The sequence below is a fragment of the Lipomyces doorenjongii genome (assembly GCF_038497915.1).
Source record: "Lipomyces doorenjongii strain NRRL Y-27504 unplaced genomic scaffold V1508scaffold_84, whole genome shotgun sequence".
Taxonomy (NCBI): domain Eukaryota; kingdom Fungi; phylum Ascomycota; class Lipomycetes; order Lipomycetales; family Lipomycetaceae; genus Lipomyces; species Lipomyces doorenjongii.
The window spans coordinates 26,233-43,750 of NW_027118151.1; the positions used below are offsets into that span (position 1 = coordinate 26,233).

The following is a 17,518-nucleotide window of genomic DNA, read 5'->3' on the forward strand; positions in this document are numbered from 1 at the left end:
CTTGGCTTTCGTGTCGGAATGTAACTATTTTGATTTGTATACTGAAGATCTCATTAGTTTATTTATAAAGATTCTCGTTGGATGTAGAGGCCCGGACGGGGATCATATTTGCACCAATTAGGTACCAGTAAGCCATCAGTGCGAGCGAATTCGTACGTGGTGCTTCTACGAAAGACGGTCCAGTGCATAACATTACATAACAGCCGATTACAACCGACGTGAAATGTCACTGACAGGAGAGATGCCTTGCTGTTATTATGCGTTTAAGTTTGCGTTACGCGAACACTTGAATCTTCGTCACCCACGGCTATACTTGTGTTTATGTCTCTGCAATCTTGTCCCTCTAGATCAGATTCCAGTGGTTCTGTTAACCAAATACCAGGAAATGAATCGCCATTCCGTCCAGCTCAGTTTCAGATCGCGCGGATCGACCCTAAGTGCCAACGTGTCATGCGCTCGCATTGTTTGAGATCGATTTTCCGCAAATTTGCGATAGAATTAATAGCTTCTGGATGTGTGTCTCGAAAGGGATGACTGTTCTCGAATATGCACCGTTAGTACCCGCCTGGGTCCTGCTCTCATTATCATAATACGAATCATCTACTCCCTCTTTTGTCCTATCGCTCAAACCATTCACATTTCATCATCCTGCCAAAAACCACTAACTCGAGATACAATAGTCAATACCACTGTCCGCGTCACCATTATTATAAATACAGTAGTTCTGCAGCCAATCCCAAATAATATACAATCACTGAATATAAACTAATTATTACCATGCACAGTGACATTTCCGTTATCGGCGTTCCCTGCCTGTCCTGACGCAGATTCCAGCTGCTCATGCAATCCAGAGTCTCCTGACATTGACCAATCATGCCACCAATCACCAATCGAATCATCTAACACAAAGTTTCCCAGCATAGTACTCCAATCAGGCATTCCATCTAATAGCTGCGAATCCGGAGTATCATTTGTGAGCGTTTCAACTGTGGACGCACCATCGCTTGCCAAATTCGACTCTTGACGGCCAGATCCTTTTTCATGGTCGGAAATGATATGTATTTTGAAACTGTCGGAAAATACACGCAGAACTAGACCTGAATTGTACGCATAGTAATATGTATCTGCAAATGCGTTAATCCATGTCGATGTCTTCATGAATGCTTGGTATAATCTTTTGAAATCTTTGATACTGTCGGAATGATATTTAAATGCCATATCCGGGACCATCCATCTGTCTTCAACGAGCTGGTTACGCTCTTGCTCGACTATGAGAGGCTGTTCAGTCAGATCCTTCAAAAGCTGCCGTGCTATCAGAGAGAGCGAGAAGCTATGGTGTCGCAGAGCAATCGGCACCACTAGCCACATGAAACCCGCGAACAACCGAGGACGAAGCATGCATGTCGAAATTGTGTCGAGCATCTTCAGCGCACATCGGATCCGCTGAACTCGCAATTCCTCCTCCTCGACCATATCCCTTGGAGAATATGCCGTCAAGAGAACTAGTTGCAAACGAAGAAACTGTAATTGTAAGAAATACTTCTGGATTAGGTCGTATGAGTCACTCGGTCCCTGCACTGCTGCGTCAGTGTCAGCGTGGATCATCTCCAGAAGCAGCTGGAATGAACCCAGGTTGCGTTCGTCGAAATTAGCAAGCTCCTCCGAGTATTGATCAAACTCGCCCTTGCTGATCACGAAATTTGGTCGCATAATACGGGTCAAAACAAGCCGCGTCAAAAGAACAAGCTTTGTTTTCGCCTGTAGAAAATTCACTGAAGGTTGCTCATTGACAGCCACCGCCGTCGGGAATCCAATAATCTTGTCCAATTGCGTGTCAGACATCTCCAGAGGAAGTGCAAACGGGAGATTAATACACAAAGCACGATCTGTATCTATTTCCAGCATTTCCAACCATAGCAATCTCCACGCATCTGCCATATCCGGTGGCACCCGGGGGAACGATGTAGGGTCACGATGGAGACCCATGGTCAGACCAATCTGGCAAACAATCCCGATATATCCAGCAGAGTCCGCAAGGTCCGGACCATCGCCACCTTGCGGCGCCAGCAACAGCTCAAGTCGTAGTCCTAATAGAACTTGCGCCACGACAAAGTCTGCCTTTCCAGTATAATTCGTGGCTCGCAGACAAGACCACGCAAATTCTTTCAAGTCTCGACCGAAAAAAGCAGCGAGACTGTCATTAAATCCTTCCTGTGAGGGCGTCCAATCGACAGGCAATGCCAACCGTCCAAGACGTAGTAAAATCGCAAAAAGTGCAGTACCTCTCATGTTCTCTTTTCGTGCCGCTGATGTTCCGTTCAAGTTATTGGCAGCTTCGAGTTTGTTTGTCCAGAATTTTTCCATATCTTCACGAAATACTGTCGGATGAACAATCGGAAAGACCATGTTAATAGTCTGCATGTATTTGGTAATCAAAAATTCGCAAATTGGCCGATGTACAAGACGTGGAAACATTTGAGACGCATTTTGATTTACGTCGAAAAGGTTTTGCAAGATGGCTCGAAGCTCAGGTCCTGGCTTGACTCGCGAGCTGTGTTCCGAAGCTGGTTTCGGAATCTTAGTTTTGTCGCCTCTCCTATGGCCTTGCTCTAGATGAGATTTGTGCATTTTCTTCCACGTGAGCACCCCTTTCTTTCCTTTACCGACCAGACTTTGGATATATTCATCTTGCGTAACGACAGCTAGGGATGAAAGCGGACCAAGAAATGCAACACGATTCTTCTTGATCTGAATTTGCGGTTTTAAGGATGGAGAATATGTAGACAATGAGTCGGGATTTGCTGTTGCTGTTGCTGCCGTCGGCGGCCGAAGCGGAGTGGCTACTGAGGGCAATGTCGGACGCGAGGGCGGCCGTCCTATCGTAGGTGGAGATGAGGCCGGGTTAGCCATTCCTTGTATTAAATTTTCAAGTCGTGCCATTCGCAATTTTAGTTCATTGTATTCAGTTGCAATAGCAGGATCTAGTGCAATCTGACTCGACGTCTGAGTTTGTCGGAGTAGCAATGAGTTGGGGTCACTGACAGTATCCTGAGACGATATTATAGCAACTGGTGCGTCTCCTTGAAATCCACGTACTTGATTTTGAGAGATTGGCTGTCCGTATCCAGACACTGGAGTCAAGATATTAAATGTCTGAGTGCCTGGAATTGTTAGTCCCGGATCCTGTGAACCTGGTAGCCAAGGCTTCACAGCATATACACAAAGTGGGACAGTGTCATGTGCAATGCATGCTGAACATGGCTGCATTCGATTACACTAAGGCACCAGTGTTATCTTTGACCCAAACTATGCCGTACGACCAATACTCACCTTCAATTTCCTCTGACGACAAATTGCGCAAGAGACAGGTATTCTTCTGCGCTTTCGAGAATTCGAAGCCTTTTCACTCTCTTGAGTGTCATCAGCCAACGCATTCTCGTCAAATTTAGGACTTTGGGAGCCAGTTGGCGCATCAGATGACGTCTGCATCACCGCTGCGTTAATGGCAGGAGCCATCACCGTGGATATTGACGAATGTAGTGACACAAGTCTACTCGGAGAGGTCTCGCTAGAGCCTGGCATGGTACGTGTAGTTACCCCTGATGATGGGATTGAACTGGTATGGCCGAAGTTGGGCTCCATGACGAACCCCGGCAAACCTGATCGTAAGAATATTGTCGTGCGAATCTGATCGTAATAATATGTTGGTCCTTCAGAACACCTGTTAGCTTAGAAGTCCAAATGCAGCGGTGTAGACTAAGCAATATCTATATACCCACAGCGAGTCGAAATGTTGGTGTTTCGTGTTTACTCAGATGTCGCGGAATGATTTCCTGGCCTCGGTAGGTCGGGGACTGGTCGAGCGCCACACCTTAGAATTTCCTCTTAGAAAAAGTAAATACCATGTGCACCATATCAATATAATCTGTGATACAGGTAGTAGTGCAAGCAAATAAAGCCAGCCGGTGATTTTTGTGTGGAAAACGACAAATGGAGAAATAGAATTAAGGAATTCCGACGCCTGACACTAAACTCCGATATACCCGCAACACCCTGTTGTGGGCTGCTTGGGCTCGAATTGCGTCATTCTATCCACGACACCGTAATGACCATATCATACATTATAGTTAGTAACTAAAAAAATTAGTAATTGAAGAAGTGTTGTTTTCTGTTGCCGGTTAGTGGTCATTAATTCTTCAAGATCAGGTTGTTACACCAATATAGTTTTTTTTGGTAATAATACCTGCCACAACTAATTTTGGGCAGGATTATACCAGTGCAAAGAACTCGCCGGAAGCTGACCACCATAACTACGATCGACATAGCGCGGGCAAAGGAACTATGGAGATCAGACCCGTAGCCATCGCACTTGCAATCTGCAGGGTCCTCGGCACTCAACTCGCGCCGCGAAATCGACTTAAGTGGTAACTTCTCAAGCCCTACATTATGTATTCCTACTTGAAGCTCCTGCCAGATGCAGTTAAAATTATCATCAAATCACAATTGTCATATCATATTCGCATCAACGATCGCAGAGTGTCTTATCAGATCAGCTCCTATTTGTAAACTCTATCGCGCTTTATCGACCGGCGCAACAGGATATTGCATTGATTGACTGCAGCGCCTGGAAGACTATCATCGAAACTAATACAGTCAAACCTCGTAATACGATACTCGATCCCCGATATCGTTATATAGTGCTGTAAAAATTGGTTAAAAATCAGTTCGTTATAACGATTGTCTTCCTAAACAAGTTTAGTCGCAAAGTCCGGTATGAGATGGCTATAAACATTAAATATTACTAACGGGGTTCTACTGTAGATCTGTAAAATTAGTAGTAATCATAAACTATTGATGTTAAATGATGGTTTAGGGTGTCAAATCGGGATGAAGTTTCTTATCTATCGCAATCGGGATGACTCGTGGTCTCATTAAACCTTGTTGATGACCACCACCTGCGAACATAAACTTGGTTTGCTGTCCTTCCTCTCCACAGCTTCGATTCATACTCAGTGCATAGCCAATACCATGAAGCCAGTTACATTTCCAGTTACCAGAAAGCCGTGGCAAGAACTTCGCGACGCAAAACTCGCGGAACGCGAGAGCAAGATTCCCAAGGAATGGCGCGTCAAGTTTGACCCGGAACCGGCCAATTTGCTGTCACTTGCTCAGAGCTGCGGCCTATTAACTCTCCGGGAACTACAAATTACTGACAATTACGACGCGACTTCATTACTTGCTGAGATTGCTAAGGGCACTTACACTTCCCTTGAGGTCACAATTGCGTTTTGCAAGCGGTCAGCCATCGCTCAGCAGGCGCTAAATTGCTTGACGGAGATTTTCTATGATGAGGCTATTGAGCGTGCGAAATGGCTAGATGATGAGTTCCAGAAGACGGGAAGGACCGTGGGCCCACTACATGGACTACCAATTTGCTTGAAGGATAGTGTTAACATTGCCGGGTACGACTCCGTCGTCGGTATCGCTGCATATGCGTTTCAGCCTGAGAAAGAGAATTCCGTCATTGTCGACCTGATGTTAAAGTTGGGCGCGGTATTGTACGTCAAGACGAATGTTCCGCAAAGCATGATGGTTCCCGACACGGACAACAATATTTTCGGCACTACCCGTAACCCTATCCACAAGGAGATCACCGCATCCGGTTCATCTGGCGGTCTGGCCGCGTTAATCAAGTTCCGGGGTTCCCTTCTCGGCATTGGAACTGATGTCGGTGGATCCATTCGAGTTCCAGCGTACTCGCATGGCATCTACTCGACTAAGCCGTCGTCCGGTCGGCTGCCGTATCACAATATGAAGGGATATCTGGAGCCGGGTGCGGAGACGGTCGGTGTTTTGTGCGTCAATGCTCCGATGGCGGTCTCGTACCGTGACTGCGAGATGCTAATGCGCGTCATTGCGGAGACTGAGCCCTGGCTTTATGACCCTTCATGTCAATATCTCCCGTGGATCCAACCTAAGCCGCTCAGTCGTACTCTGTCTCTCGGTGTCATTCGATTCGATGGCGAAGTGCAGACCCTCCCTCCAATTACTCGTGCCCTGAACGAAGTGTGCAATAAACTGAAAGCTGCTGGTCACGAAATTATCGAACTTGAGCTTTACAAATTCCAAGATATCTCCGACAACGCCGTCGATTTTTTTACGGCCGACGGTGGCGAGTTCCTGAAATCCCAGCTCGACATCAGTGGCGAGCCCTGGTCAACGGCTGTCGCTAACGGCGGTATGTACCCATGCGAAAAGAAAGGAATTTCGGAATTCCACGCATACTCGTCTGTGCGCGCTGAGTTACAACGTGCTTGGCTCAAGTACTGGGAAGAGACGGCTCAAAAGACAAAGTCAGGACTACCAGTCGATGCTCTGATATTGCCTATCCAATCATTCCCGGCACGACCTGACGGGTTCTTGATTCGCTCGCATTTTTCGCGGACATGGAATCTGTTGGATTACCCCGGTATTATATTCCCTGTGACGACAGTGGACATGGCGAAGGACGATATCGACATGCCGCCTCCGCTGAACGATATGGATGCCAAGGCGCAGTCAACTTGTATGATACTTTTGCGTGGTTTGCTGAATGTATTTGCTAATGACATGAATAGGGGCCAAGGGTGTGCGCGAGAGACTTCAGGGATTCCCCATTGGTTTGCAACTTGTTGGACAGCGACAGATGGAGCCAAAGTTGTTCCAGACTATGGATAAAATTGCGAATGTGCTGGGTAATGTTCAGTAGGTTTTCCAGAGTTGGCATTGTACATATTGCTGTTATAGATTTATTCAATTGATTGTAGAATACGACTGAATTGTAAACCTGCCGTCGTTAACACAGTGAACCGGACGCTACGGCCCTACGCAATACTGCTAAACAAGCTATAACTCAAGCTATTCCGAATGAACCCCACATCCCTGCGCATCGACGCTCTAAAAAGTAAGTTACATCGTCCTTGATGTTACCAGTAAGTGTCGTGGTGCCACACAGCTGCGATGCGTGTTTCGCCTCCGGCTCGATCGAGAACATCTCGGATAACGTCGCGCATGACTGGATTCCGGTTATAATTATAATAAATTCAGCGGGTCGCGCGACAACATCATCAACTTCAGATTGTCCGTTAGAGGAAATTTGTAGTAGTGTCAAATACAGATACTTGGATTAGCACAGACAGATCGGAGGCACTCATTTCACGAGACTTCAAGATTTGTTCGATATGATCACGAAACTTAATGATATCCCTGTAATTTCTCACAATCCAACAAAGCAAGAGGGTTCTAACCGTGGCTCCATACCGCAAGACGTCGCGAAGAACAGCAACTTCGTACGTCGCACCCGTAGCACTGGTATCGCAGACAATACTCAAAACAGTGTCAAATTTATTCCAGGCGCGAGAGAGCCCTCCATAACCGTCGATGATAACAGGGTACATTGCAGTCGCGACCGCGTTATCGTTGTGCTTCTCCAAACCTGCGCCTACGAGAAGAGTTTTTTTGAGCAAGGGCTTAAGCCTGCTTTCACACGGATGCCAAAAGACATTTTATCGTCTTCTATAGTGGAGATGAGGGATGCGACTCTGGGGAATGAGAACATGACGATTGGCCCCCTTCCAGTTGAGCAAACGCATGGATGTCATTAGGAATCTCGATATAAGAGTCTTCTCGCCCTGTACGACACTGACAGTGACTCGGTAGTTCAGTCTAGATGTTGAAATTTTGTTGTAAAGGATGAGAAACCATCGCCATGCAACATCTGCAATGTAGAAACTGAGTGCAATCCAATGTAGACATGTGCATAACTTGGTGTATGCTTCAGCACAGCAATGAAAGTGCTAGCACTGATATAACATGATTCACGAAGTACAACTCAAACGCGAAGTGCCGTATGGGCGAATTGTAGTGACAAGCACGATCCACGCTAGTATGCACTAGGCTGCTAGACCGCGGCAAGCGATGATACTTGTCTGCAGTTCTGCCACTAGGAATTGGCAGTGGTCGTGAGGAGCAGTCCCGAGTGATCCAATGGAGGAAGAAGTTTAGCAAGATACCCGACGTTGAGCTAGTGACGAGACTGACAACGGATAATCGCTTGACGGATATCAATCGTTAGAGCAACTAGAAGTGACCTCAAGGATGGTAACGAAACAGAGCCCTGTGTTCGTAGCACAAAGTCGCATATCCGCAATAATAAGGAAGCACATAGAAACACCCCGATAACTGCTCAGTATATTTGGCGAGATATCCTGGCCGTGGAGAGCCGTCGGGGTTGAAACGACCTTGCCTCATGTTTCCAAAGTTGTAATCCGCCATTGTCGGTTGCCGTGATCAGCTTTGAATAGTTGGATATCCTAAAGTTCAATCTCTATCGCTTAAAGTGCGATTCCAATCATAGATATGTATGGATGATAGCCGAGGTGTGCCAAGATTAGTATGCCTGTGGGGGCTATGTTGCAAACTGTGACTTCGCATCCGAGCTGGATTCAGTAGGGCAATTGTAGGTTCCTATATCGGCTTTCTACGGATCTCTCCTCACGGGGTTCCGGGACAGATTATCCAGAAAATCGGGGTCCCTGGCAACGAATGAAAGGCCAAGTGACAGGAGGTTGGACCCAGACCAGTTGAGTGCAAGGCCGGATACAGATCAGCGATGAAGCGAGGCTAACAAATAGTCTACGACGGTATGTTATCTGCTGTCTGTTTGAGCATCCCGAAGCTGCAATACGGGACTCGAGGCTGCTTTCCTACTGATGCGTATCCATAGTGCTAGTGTAGTGTAGCGCAATCGTCTGGTGTGCAAACGGGGTGCTTAAATTATGCCTTGCTCTCGCGCATACCATGTCCGCATATCTGGCGGCAGGGCATATTCGCCTTTGTAGAGCATCCAAAGGCATAGCTCTATTTCAAACATTAAGATGACAGCAATAAAAAGATTCAGATTTAATAGTATCAATAGTAATAGAATATGAAAATATTTATTAAATCTTTCCTCTCAATAATTAGTACCGTTATTAATGTGACCAAACAAGACTGGAGCACACTCCTATTCTGGTCGGGGGAGACCATTCAATTCTGTACTAGGCCGGAAACGGCCAAAATTTGCTCGTTTTCGCTCACCGTCCGAGCGATGCGGGCGTGCGGCTCCATGCTAGTAGCTCGATTTGTGTTAAGTTTGCCTCTTGCCTTGTATTGCCTCTTGCTGAGTGAATAATGGCCAGGCCGTCCCAGAGGGGCAGTAATTGGGAAAAAGAATAATAAGAGGATGTTTTCTTTTGAGCTGGTTGATTATGGATCGCACGCCGCGGCAAGGGGAAGCTGAAGTTCAATCTTCGGTGCCAGGCATCAGCCACTTCGTTGGCCGATGCGGCGTCTCCGGTTGGCGTAAACAAAATGCAAATTGCTAGTCCTTTGTCCTAAGCTACGCTATGTCCGTACGTCTTCACCTTTAAAAGAACCATCCTCCTCGTCGGTCAATTCGATGACCAGCTCCACAATCTCGTCAGTCACGGCTACCATAGACCACACCACGATGACGACGCCGATGGCTATGAGTTCTACCAACACGGCGATGGCCATGTCGACCTCGACCGACGGGAGTATGTCCATGTCGTCCATGTCCTTCCACACTTCAATCTTCGACTTCCTGTTCTCGAAAGGATGGACTCCGTCGTCTCGCGGACAGTATGCCGGCACATGCATTTTCCTCATTGTGCTCGCAGTCATCTACAGAATGACTCACGTTCTCAAGCACCGAACTGAACGCTATTTCAACGCGCGAGCCAGACAATTCGCGCGCAACATCGCGACAGCTCATTTACAGATGGACCAAAATGCCGGTAGTTTCGAGAAATCTGCTGGCGAAGTGACGATCGGGCCGGAGCGACCACTGCAGTTCCGCAACGTCCGGCCATGGCGTGTTTCGATGGATATTCCACTCTCTCTCATTCAGCTCGTTCTTTCCGGCGTTTCCTATCTATTGTATGTTATTTTTGATGTTCTAGTGAAGACAATTGCTAATAACGTTGCAGGATGTTGGCGGTCATGACATTCAACGTTGGCTACTTTCTCTCGGTCCTCGGCGGAATTTTTCTCGGTGAGCTGCTGTTCGGGCGATTCACTTCAAATATTGAGGGCCATTAGTGTGCTCGGATGCATGGAAAAGTAGGTCTTCTTAGGTAAAGTTTGGGCGAGTTTATGTGCTAATTACTACTGCTTTTGTGCGTGTAAATACAATAGAATCCAATCAATGTTATCTCCTGTCTCTGTGCCTGTTCTCGGTTTTGATTTTGATAGCGTAAAGCCGCACGACGAGACGGGTGAAATTTGCTCGTTTTTGCTCGCACCGCCACAAAATACGATGGGTTGGGGTTCCCGATTTTAAGTTAGCATTGTAAAAGCTACGCATGTGGCTGTGTTGCTCTAAGTTGACTTAAACTTCCATCTCGTAGATTAAGGTTTCGTCATGTCTTTGGTGGTCAGGTCATCCGTCGGCTAATGTCTGCAGTCGTCTAAGGAATTGAGCAAACTGGATTAGAAGTTGCAGGGTGCTGAGTAGTTTAAATAACATAGTCATACATTGTCAGGTATAATATGGCGGCTAGTGAGTGGAAAACAGCAAATTAACATAGTTGGATGATATCGCGAAATATTCGGGCCAGAGGGCAATATTTCCAAAGACATGATCCCAGCAATGCCGAGTAGTATTCATGAGCTCCCGCGCGACAATTTAATTTATCTAACCTAAGGTTAGCGACGGGTAATCGCAATGAATAGATTTAAGGGCCTGTCCACGTAGACGAGCATTTAAATTGTGACGGGCGCCAGCGCTCGCCAACAGTCCGTGCTATTGTTCGACCGGAGCGTTTCGATGATGGATATTGCGATGCCGTGTAGAATACTGTTAGTGGCATGCCATGGAATGCGCACCCGATTTGGCGAGCCAAGAATAGGAAACAATCTTGATGCGAGTGCCCGTGTTACTTTCTCGATAATGGTCGTCTCGCGTCTGTTGCGCTGTCATATTCACTCTGTGGCCACTTGTTCTCGTATATTCCATAATTAATAGAAACTGCCTGCGCTATTTTTCCTCTGCCTCTAAGCTGCACCTACGTATATGCTTCTTGCATATACAACATATACCATGCGCTGCACTACCGCAGCATCGGTCTTACTCACTCTCACAGCTTGCGCCCACGGACATTTGAGCCTCATACACGTACCCCACTTCGCGTGGGGCTAATCACCCTACGCAGCTCACTGCTCCTTGAGGCGGAAAGAACGACTGCTCTCTGCTGCCGGCAGTGCAATGGATTCTACAGGTCCCTTGGCCACCTTTGTTATATTGGTTGCTACCCATGTAAAATCTTCTCTACAGGAAAGTAGACGTGAGCAGTTCACATAAACAGTTGAAATTGTTTTGGATAATATGTAATCTTTGTGCCATCCTCTAATGACAACTTTGAAAGTACCTGCAGGTATGATATGCAAGATGCAAACATTAACAAATGTAAAAAATACCGACCAGAGGGAGGATCGAACTCCCGATCTTACGGTTAACAGCCGTACGCCTTAACCAGCTTGGCCATCCAGTCATGTGATCCCATATGGAAAAACTGTGCCATGTGAAGATGACTTTTCCCGAGCCCTAACCCTCTTTTATGAATATGTTCCAATTTTTGTTGTAATTATTTAAAGAAATGGGATAAGGCTATAACTTACGTCTTTGTTGGTAGTTCTAGTTGATTATAGAGGTCGTGTAGGTTGTGTTCAAAGTGTTAGAATTACACTTTAGATATGCCGCCCGGGTCGCAATTGCTCAGGCACGTGTTTCGTCTGCAGTAAACATGAGTACCTCTTCATTCGTTGTGGGATTGCTTTACACCTTTACACCTTTACGATTCTTCGATTTCGAAATAACGACAGAAAATATTCGATAGTTTTTGATCTAAGACCGCGTGAAACTGTGTAGGTGGCTATGGCGGTTTCCCACATTACTGTGCGCTACCCATCTCAGATTTGCGCATTACAGTAAATAACTCACAACTTTCAGAGCACCCAAGTAGAATCGGACCGACCGACAACGAATTCGTCAATGTGTTACATTCGTCCCGGTGGGTTTGAATATCTATGCAATCGTGAGAATTGTGATTTACTTTAGCTTACTTGGATCCATCTTTTGCTAAATTTTGTATATAGCATTGTTGCAGCAGAGTCGCAATGATTATGGAGATAAGCGAATATCTGTTGTCAGCATATCCGATAGTCCATCAGAGTATTCTTCACCAAGATTTGCATCAATTAGAAAAAGTGCTACCGCTGGCATAGTCATGGTAGCTACACCGAGCCAAAGAGGTACAACTCTACAAGATTCAGAGTCGCTTACCGTCGCACATTTCACCACTTCAAGTCTACTTGGTCGGTATGCGAGAGAATACGATTTCGCCGCGTCACCGCGTCGATCAATTCTCCGATCTAATTCAAAATCACTTGGCCTGAACATCAAACCTACCCATCGGCATATATATTCGAAACTCCCTGTTCCTGTCACCAATCGAAACCACATCCTGCGACGTTGTACACGGTCATATGTGGAATCCGTACAAGACTCTCGAATCCCAATATTATCGCCGAAGTCTAGCAGGACTAGCAACACATCTGTAGTAAACCAATTTCACAATGGCTGCCTTAATAAGAAGCGAGTCTCCTTTTCAAGCCACGTTCGTGTCCTCACGTTTCGGAAAGTCGAAGACGATAGGCATGGAGTGCTAGATAATATGCCAAAAGCTTGGATCAGTAAAGGTTGGACACATTGGCGGAAGCCGTCTGCGTCGCGGATTGGACGACGTTCCCCGGAGGACGTGAAGAGGTACAATCGCCATTCTGACCATGATTATGTGAAATGTAACTGGATAGATTCCGGTTTACTGTGGCTTGGTGACGCAAAGGGTAGTCACAGCGACCGCACTCTTTTAGCTGCTAATGCGGAACAAATTTTCCTTCTAAATGAACCAGAGGATGAGTGTGAGGACCGAGTTGATGCACGTCAGATGAGCATCGAGACCAGCGACGGAAGCAGTGCGACTAGAGACGAAGCGGGACAAGTCGCAGTAATTGGAGGATCCGTAGAGCAGAATGACACATTGCCATTGGAGGCTGCTGATGCTAAATGTGGTGTCAGAATGTCTGCCGGATATATGGCGGACGCGAAACGTGAAATACCATTTCAAGGTGCTGATTCTGGAAGTTATGAGCTCTGTAACAACGACAATCCTGACAGTGTTGAAATTTCAAAGTCTGGCTCGACACTGGGCATTACTGTTCTTCTTCCTTGCGCAAATATGGAGAAATTAGAGAAAACGTATTCGGACACTTTCAGCTTTATGTGGAGATTTATTTTATTCAACATAGCCATCACTATTTTGTAAGTATACTTGATAGTCGTGAACTTTACTAATGATCTGTAGCGATATTCTGTTCCCTTCTATGATAACTCATTTCAGAAGTCTAATTACCTAATTCTAATCTGTGATTTATGCAGCTCTCTACAACGGAGACTTGTTCTGACCTGTGGAGACTCGTGACCAAACTGACTTGCTGATTACTGTGCTTGTAACGGAAGTGTTGTGATCCCATTTGGCTAGTATGTGTTTGCTTGAATTTGTTGTGTCTTTCATCTTTTGTGCTAAGTTTCAGTATGAATTAAATGAACGGTAGTTAATTTCTCTATCACTCTTTACTAACAACGCAACAAATATGACGAAACAGATTTTAAGCAGAGCAACTAATAACGAGATTAAAAAAAACAGTCTCCAAGGTGCTATGAATTTGCTGGTCGCCAGTAATGGAGATAAGCAGATTTGTTGGGAGGTCGATCTCGAACTATTTGACATCACGTTCGAACGAGTATATCTGTTCTAAGATCGCAGACCTTTGGGTGAATTGGAGGAGAACACATACTTTCAGGGTTCCCTTGCTTCTGCACGTCAATGTAATAATTTTACTTCGTCTACGGTTGCCAACCTAAGTACTAGCCTTCTTCTGCAATCAATACTATATCTCTCGCCTAACGAACAATGACGTTCGGCCCAGATCTCAACTGCGACAACTCTGGTGTTGAACGGCGCCAAAGGCAAGGCACCCCGTAAAATAACATTGCAGAATTCCGCGGTCTCGGAAGATACTGTGCACACATACTCCCCGTCATGAACCCACACTAGCCTTAACATAACCGCATACATCATCCTGAAAGAAATGAAATCGAGACCTGGAGGCGGCCAACTGGAGGAGCCGTGCTGCGGTGTGGTGTGGCATGCAGGATAGGAGCGGTGAGCGGAAAGCCCAGACCAGCGTCTGCTGTTCAAAGTCGAAAGTAATTCAGGGGCACTAATTCCTGATTGGTTTGAGTTTGCAAATTGTTGACGACGATGTTGAAGTTGTTCCAAACTATTGATGAGATTGCCAAGGTGCTGGGAACTGTTGAGTAGGTTCAAGGTTGTCAAAGTTGGCATTGTACAAGTGTTGGTATGCGTGACTATTAAATGACCAAGTTTTGTATAACAATCTTTGTAATTATTAAAACACTAAGCATCAAACTGCTCCGAATGAACCCAGCATTTCTGAGTATCCGACCCCGGATTATTGGCGATGGCGTCCAACAAAGCTACTTCATTCTTTATTTCTGTAGTAAGTTTCACGCTACCACAAGCTGCGATACCGGTTTCGCCTCCAGCTTCTCCGAGGACACTACGGACGACGCTGCGAATGACAGGCTTTCCGGGTATGACCTCGACAACGTCTTTGAGATGCGCGAGAAACAGATCGAAGTCGGATTGCCCCTGTGAAGGAATTGGAATTGTCGACCGGTCGGATACGAATATTTGGACTAGGATCGAGAGGTTGGAAGCGTCAGTTTCACAGGAATTCAAGGTTTGTTCGAGCTGCTCGCGAAATGTGATGATGTCGCCGTAATGTCTTACAATCCACACAAGCCGGAGAGTTCGAACGGCTCCTTTGTCCCGCAGAACGTCAAGGAGAACGGAAAATCCGTACGTTGCACCAATACCACAGACTACGATCAGAACTGTATCGAATTGCTGCCAGGGTCGAGAAGGACCTCCGTACGGACCGTCGATGATAACGGGGTAGGTAGCAGTCGCGACCACGTGATCGTGTTGCTTCTCTATATCTCGGGCTATGACAAGCGTCTTTTTTAGTACGCGCCGCGTGAAGCCTGCCTTCGCACGGATAACAAATAGCATTTTACCATCTTCTGGAAGTGACGCGATGGTGAAGGGGTGAGCCATGAAAGGCGCGACTGTGGGAAATGAGAGCCTGACAAATTGGCCCGGCTTCCACTTGAGGAAACGCGGAGATGTCAAGGGTATCTCAATTTTAAGAGTGGCTGCGTCGTGAACGACACTGACACTTGCCCGGTAGTTCAATCCAGCGGTTGACAAATTGTTGAGAAGGATGAGGGCCCATCGCAATGCAACATCTGCGATATAGATACCGATCGCGATCCAGATGTAGACGTGCGCGTATGGTGGAGTGTGCAACATCACAGCAATGAAAAAAGCTATTATTGAGATGACATGGTTTGCGAAGAACAGCTCGAACGCGTAGTGCCGTATTGGACTAATGGTTGTCACAAGAACGATCCATGCTAGAACGCACCACGCTCCTATTCCACGGCGCATGAAGATATCTATGCTTAGCCGCATAACTAGGTCTTGGAAGGAGGCGTAATAGCGCATCATGTAAAACATGTGCAGAGTTGTCGTGAGGAGCAGTGCACGAGCGATCCACCGGTGGAAGAAGTTTAGTGTGACACTGGACGATGAGCCGGTGATGAAACTGATGATAGATAATCGCTTGACGGAAAGCAAGACTATTAGTGGGAGCTGAGCGATGGAGAGCCACGCTGCTCGGTAGGCCACATTTAGCCAGTCGCTGGAACTCTTGATCGGGTTCCGATAAAAGAAGAAACCGAGCAGTAAGCACCAGTAGAAAATGACCAGCAGCATCCGACCGACGGAAGGGAAATGCACCAAGCCCGAGTACCTTTGTAGATATGGTGGAGTGGGGTATGTCATAACCCTGCCAATTGACGTAAAGGTTGTGTATAGTCTTGCCAATACAGATTTTGGCCGTGCATTCAAACTTCGTTTCCTACTATCGGTTAGAACAATCAATTCGTGAGGGCAGGCATCATGACACACCTCTGCATCGCTAACACATAGTCACATATCCGCAACAATAAGGCAGTTCCAAGAAACGCACCAATAACTGCCCAATACATTTTTGCCAGATACCCTGGCCGTGGAGAGCCGTCGGGATTAAACCGGCCCTGGCTCAGGCCACTATTTGGATAGACAAAGTGCGCCATTGTGAACTGTTGGACAATTACGGTGCTGGAGTGCGGTACAGTGCAGTATCAATCCTCTAAATGCGACTCCAGTAATGGAACAGTGTCCTATGGCGATACTATATATGGATCACGCACGAAATCAAGCTTCAGATCATATGAAAGAGGCTGTGCAATGTCTTGTGTTTCACCCCCGCCGTCGCAGCGATCGATCGTACATAGATCTCTAAATAATCTTAATAAGCGACTGCTGGCATGTGGAAGGAGATGTTACTGACAACGCATGCAAATTGCCAAATAGAAAGAGTTGGGCGACCATTGAAGAGCGGATTCCGCGACCAAACGCGTGTCGGCCACGGCCACACAAATTGTCGCTAATTTGTGCGGATATGCTTTTGTGCACCAGAATCAAGCGAGACGGGCAACGAGCGACGAAGTTTGGAGAGCGGGGGAAATTTGGGCAGGTCACCGGGTTAGGGCAAAATGTGCTTAACTACTGCAAGCTGCACGAAATAGCATAAATTCCCTTTCCAATAATCGGCCAAACCCAAACCCGCACTCTGCCCGAAGCGGCAGATATTGCGCGTTTTCTCTCTCACCGCCGGTGACGATCGCACAAGGCACCAAGAATGTGCGCATCCATCCCGCTAAAGGAGCGCAGCCAGTGCGGCTGGGTCCCCCCGTGATGCACTATTCTCGACCAGCATGTCGTTGTCGTCGATGGATGGAATGTCTATGAGCAGCGATGTCCATGCCCTTCCATAGTTCGACCACCGACTTCCTCTTCTCAACCGGTTGGACGTGAATTTATTCTGCTGCAAATTTATCGAGGCAAAGTATTGCCGGCAACAGAAAAGTAGACTGTGGTTAATTCCCGTAAACCCAAGCGATAGACTTTTAGCTTTCGAGAGCTGCGTCCAATGGGAGCAGTTCGATACGGTGAAAGTATGGTCGATGTAGTGAGAGCTGCTCGGCGTTTGTTTTCCAAAAATACTGCTTCGCGATCATGAAACTGTGACTGCAGTTTTCTGGCGCCTCGTTCATTTTAGTACTCTATCGTTTGGAGTCACTCTTCTGGTAGTGTTGTTGTTCCAATCGATAGTGTAGCAACCATCATGTTCCCAGAATAGGATGTGCATTTGGTACGATTTGCCT

The 17,518-nt window shown here is 46.6% G+C and overlaps 5 protein-coding genes and 1 non-coding gene across 6 annotated transcripts; 3 read left to right on the forward strand and 3 right to left on the reverse strand.

Annotated features, from left to right (window-relative positions):
- Nucleotides 1-765: 765 nt before the first annotated feature.
- On the reverse strand, nt 766-3,489 carry V1508DRAFT_360599 (uncharacterized protein; the record flags this gene model as incomplete). Its single annotated transcript, XM_066937148.1, has 2 exons — nt 766-3,276; nt 3,331-3,489. The coding sequence occupies 2 exons, from the start codon at nt 3,487-3,489 to the stop codon at nt 766-768; spliced, it is 2,670 nt and encodes an 889-aa protein (XP_066793118.1).
- Nucleotides 3,490-4,945: 1,456 nt separating this feature from the next.
- V1508DRAFT_425628 (amidase signature domain-containing protein) lies at nt 4,946-6,818 on the forward strand. The gene is made up of 2 exons (XM_066941473.1): nt 4,946-6,565; nt 6,618-6,818. Exons 1-2 carry the CDS (start codon nt 5,029-5,031, stop codon nt 6,746-6,748), a joined length of 1,668 nt encoding a protein of 555 aa, XP_066793119.1. The 5' UTR covers nt 4,946-5,028; the 3' UTR covers nt 6,749-6,818.
- A 2,660-nt stretch (nt 6,819-9,478) lies between these two features.
- V1508DRAFT_360622 (Ctr copper transporter family-domain-containing protein) lies at nt 9,479-10,140 on the forward strand (the record flags this gene model as incomplete). The annotated part of the gene is made up of 2 exons (XM_066937150.1): nt 9,479-9,978; nt 10,029-10,140. The coding sequence occupies 2 exons, from the start codon at nt 9,479-9,481 to the stop codon at nt 10,138-10,140; spliced, it is 612 nt and encodes a 203-aa protein (XP_066793120.1).
- A 1,377-nt stretch (nt 10,141-11,517) lies between these two features.
- Nucleotides 11,518-11,591, reverse strand: V1508DRAFT_t91. Its single transcript has one exon. It is a non-coding gene; the product is annotated as a tRNA-Asn (tRNA).
- Nucleotides 11,592-11,713: 122 nt separating this feature from the next.
- On the forward strand, nt 11,714-13,791 carry V1508DRAFT_425635 (uncharacterized protein). Its single transcript, XM_066941474.1, has 2 exons — nt 11,714-12,134; nt 12,196-13,791. The coding sequence occupies exons 1-2, from the start codon at nt 12,092-12,094 to the stop codon at nt 13,422-13,424; spliced, it is 1,272 nt and encodes a 423-aa protein (XP_066793121.1). The 5' UTR covers nt 11,714-12,091; the 3' UTR covers nt 13,425-13,791.
- A 788-nt stretch (nt 13,792-14,579) lies between these two features.
- V1508DRAFT_406550 (FAD-binding domain-containing protein) lies at nt 14,580-16,384 on the reverse strand (the record flags this gene model as incomplete). The annotated part of the gene is made up of 2 exons (XM_066938779.1): nt 14,580-16,167; nt 16,218-16,384. The coding sequence occupies 2 exons, from the start codon at nt 16,382-16,384 to the stop codon at nt 14,580-14,582; spliced, it is 1,755 nt and encodes a 584-aa protein (XP_066793122.1).
- Nucleotides 16,385-17,518: the final 1,134 nt, after the last annotated feature.

Excerpts from the sequence above, each read along its gene's own strand:
- V1508DRAFT_425628 (XM_066941473.1), top strand. The coding sequence starts at position 5,029 with ATGAAGCCAGTTACATTTCCAGTTACCAGAAAGCCGTGGCAAGAACTT. Across the intron at positions 6,566-6,617 it reads TGCCAAGGCGCAGTCAACTT|GGGCCAAGGGTGTGCGCGAG; the intron begins GTATGATACTTT and ends TGACATGAATAG.
- V1508DRAFT_425635 (XM_066941474.1), top strand. The coding sequence starts at position 12,092 with ATGTGTTACATTCGTCCCGGTGGGTTTGAATATCTATGCAATC. Across the intron at positions 12,135-12,195 it reads GTTTGAATATCTATGCAATC|CATTGTTGCAGCAGAGTCGC; the intron begins GTGAGAATTGTG and ends TTTTGTATATAG.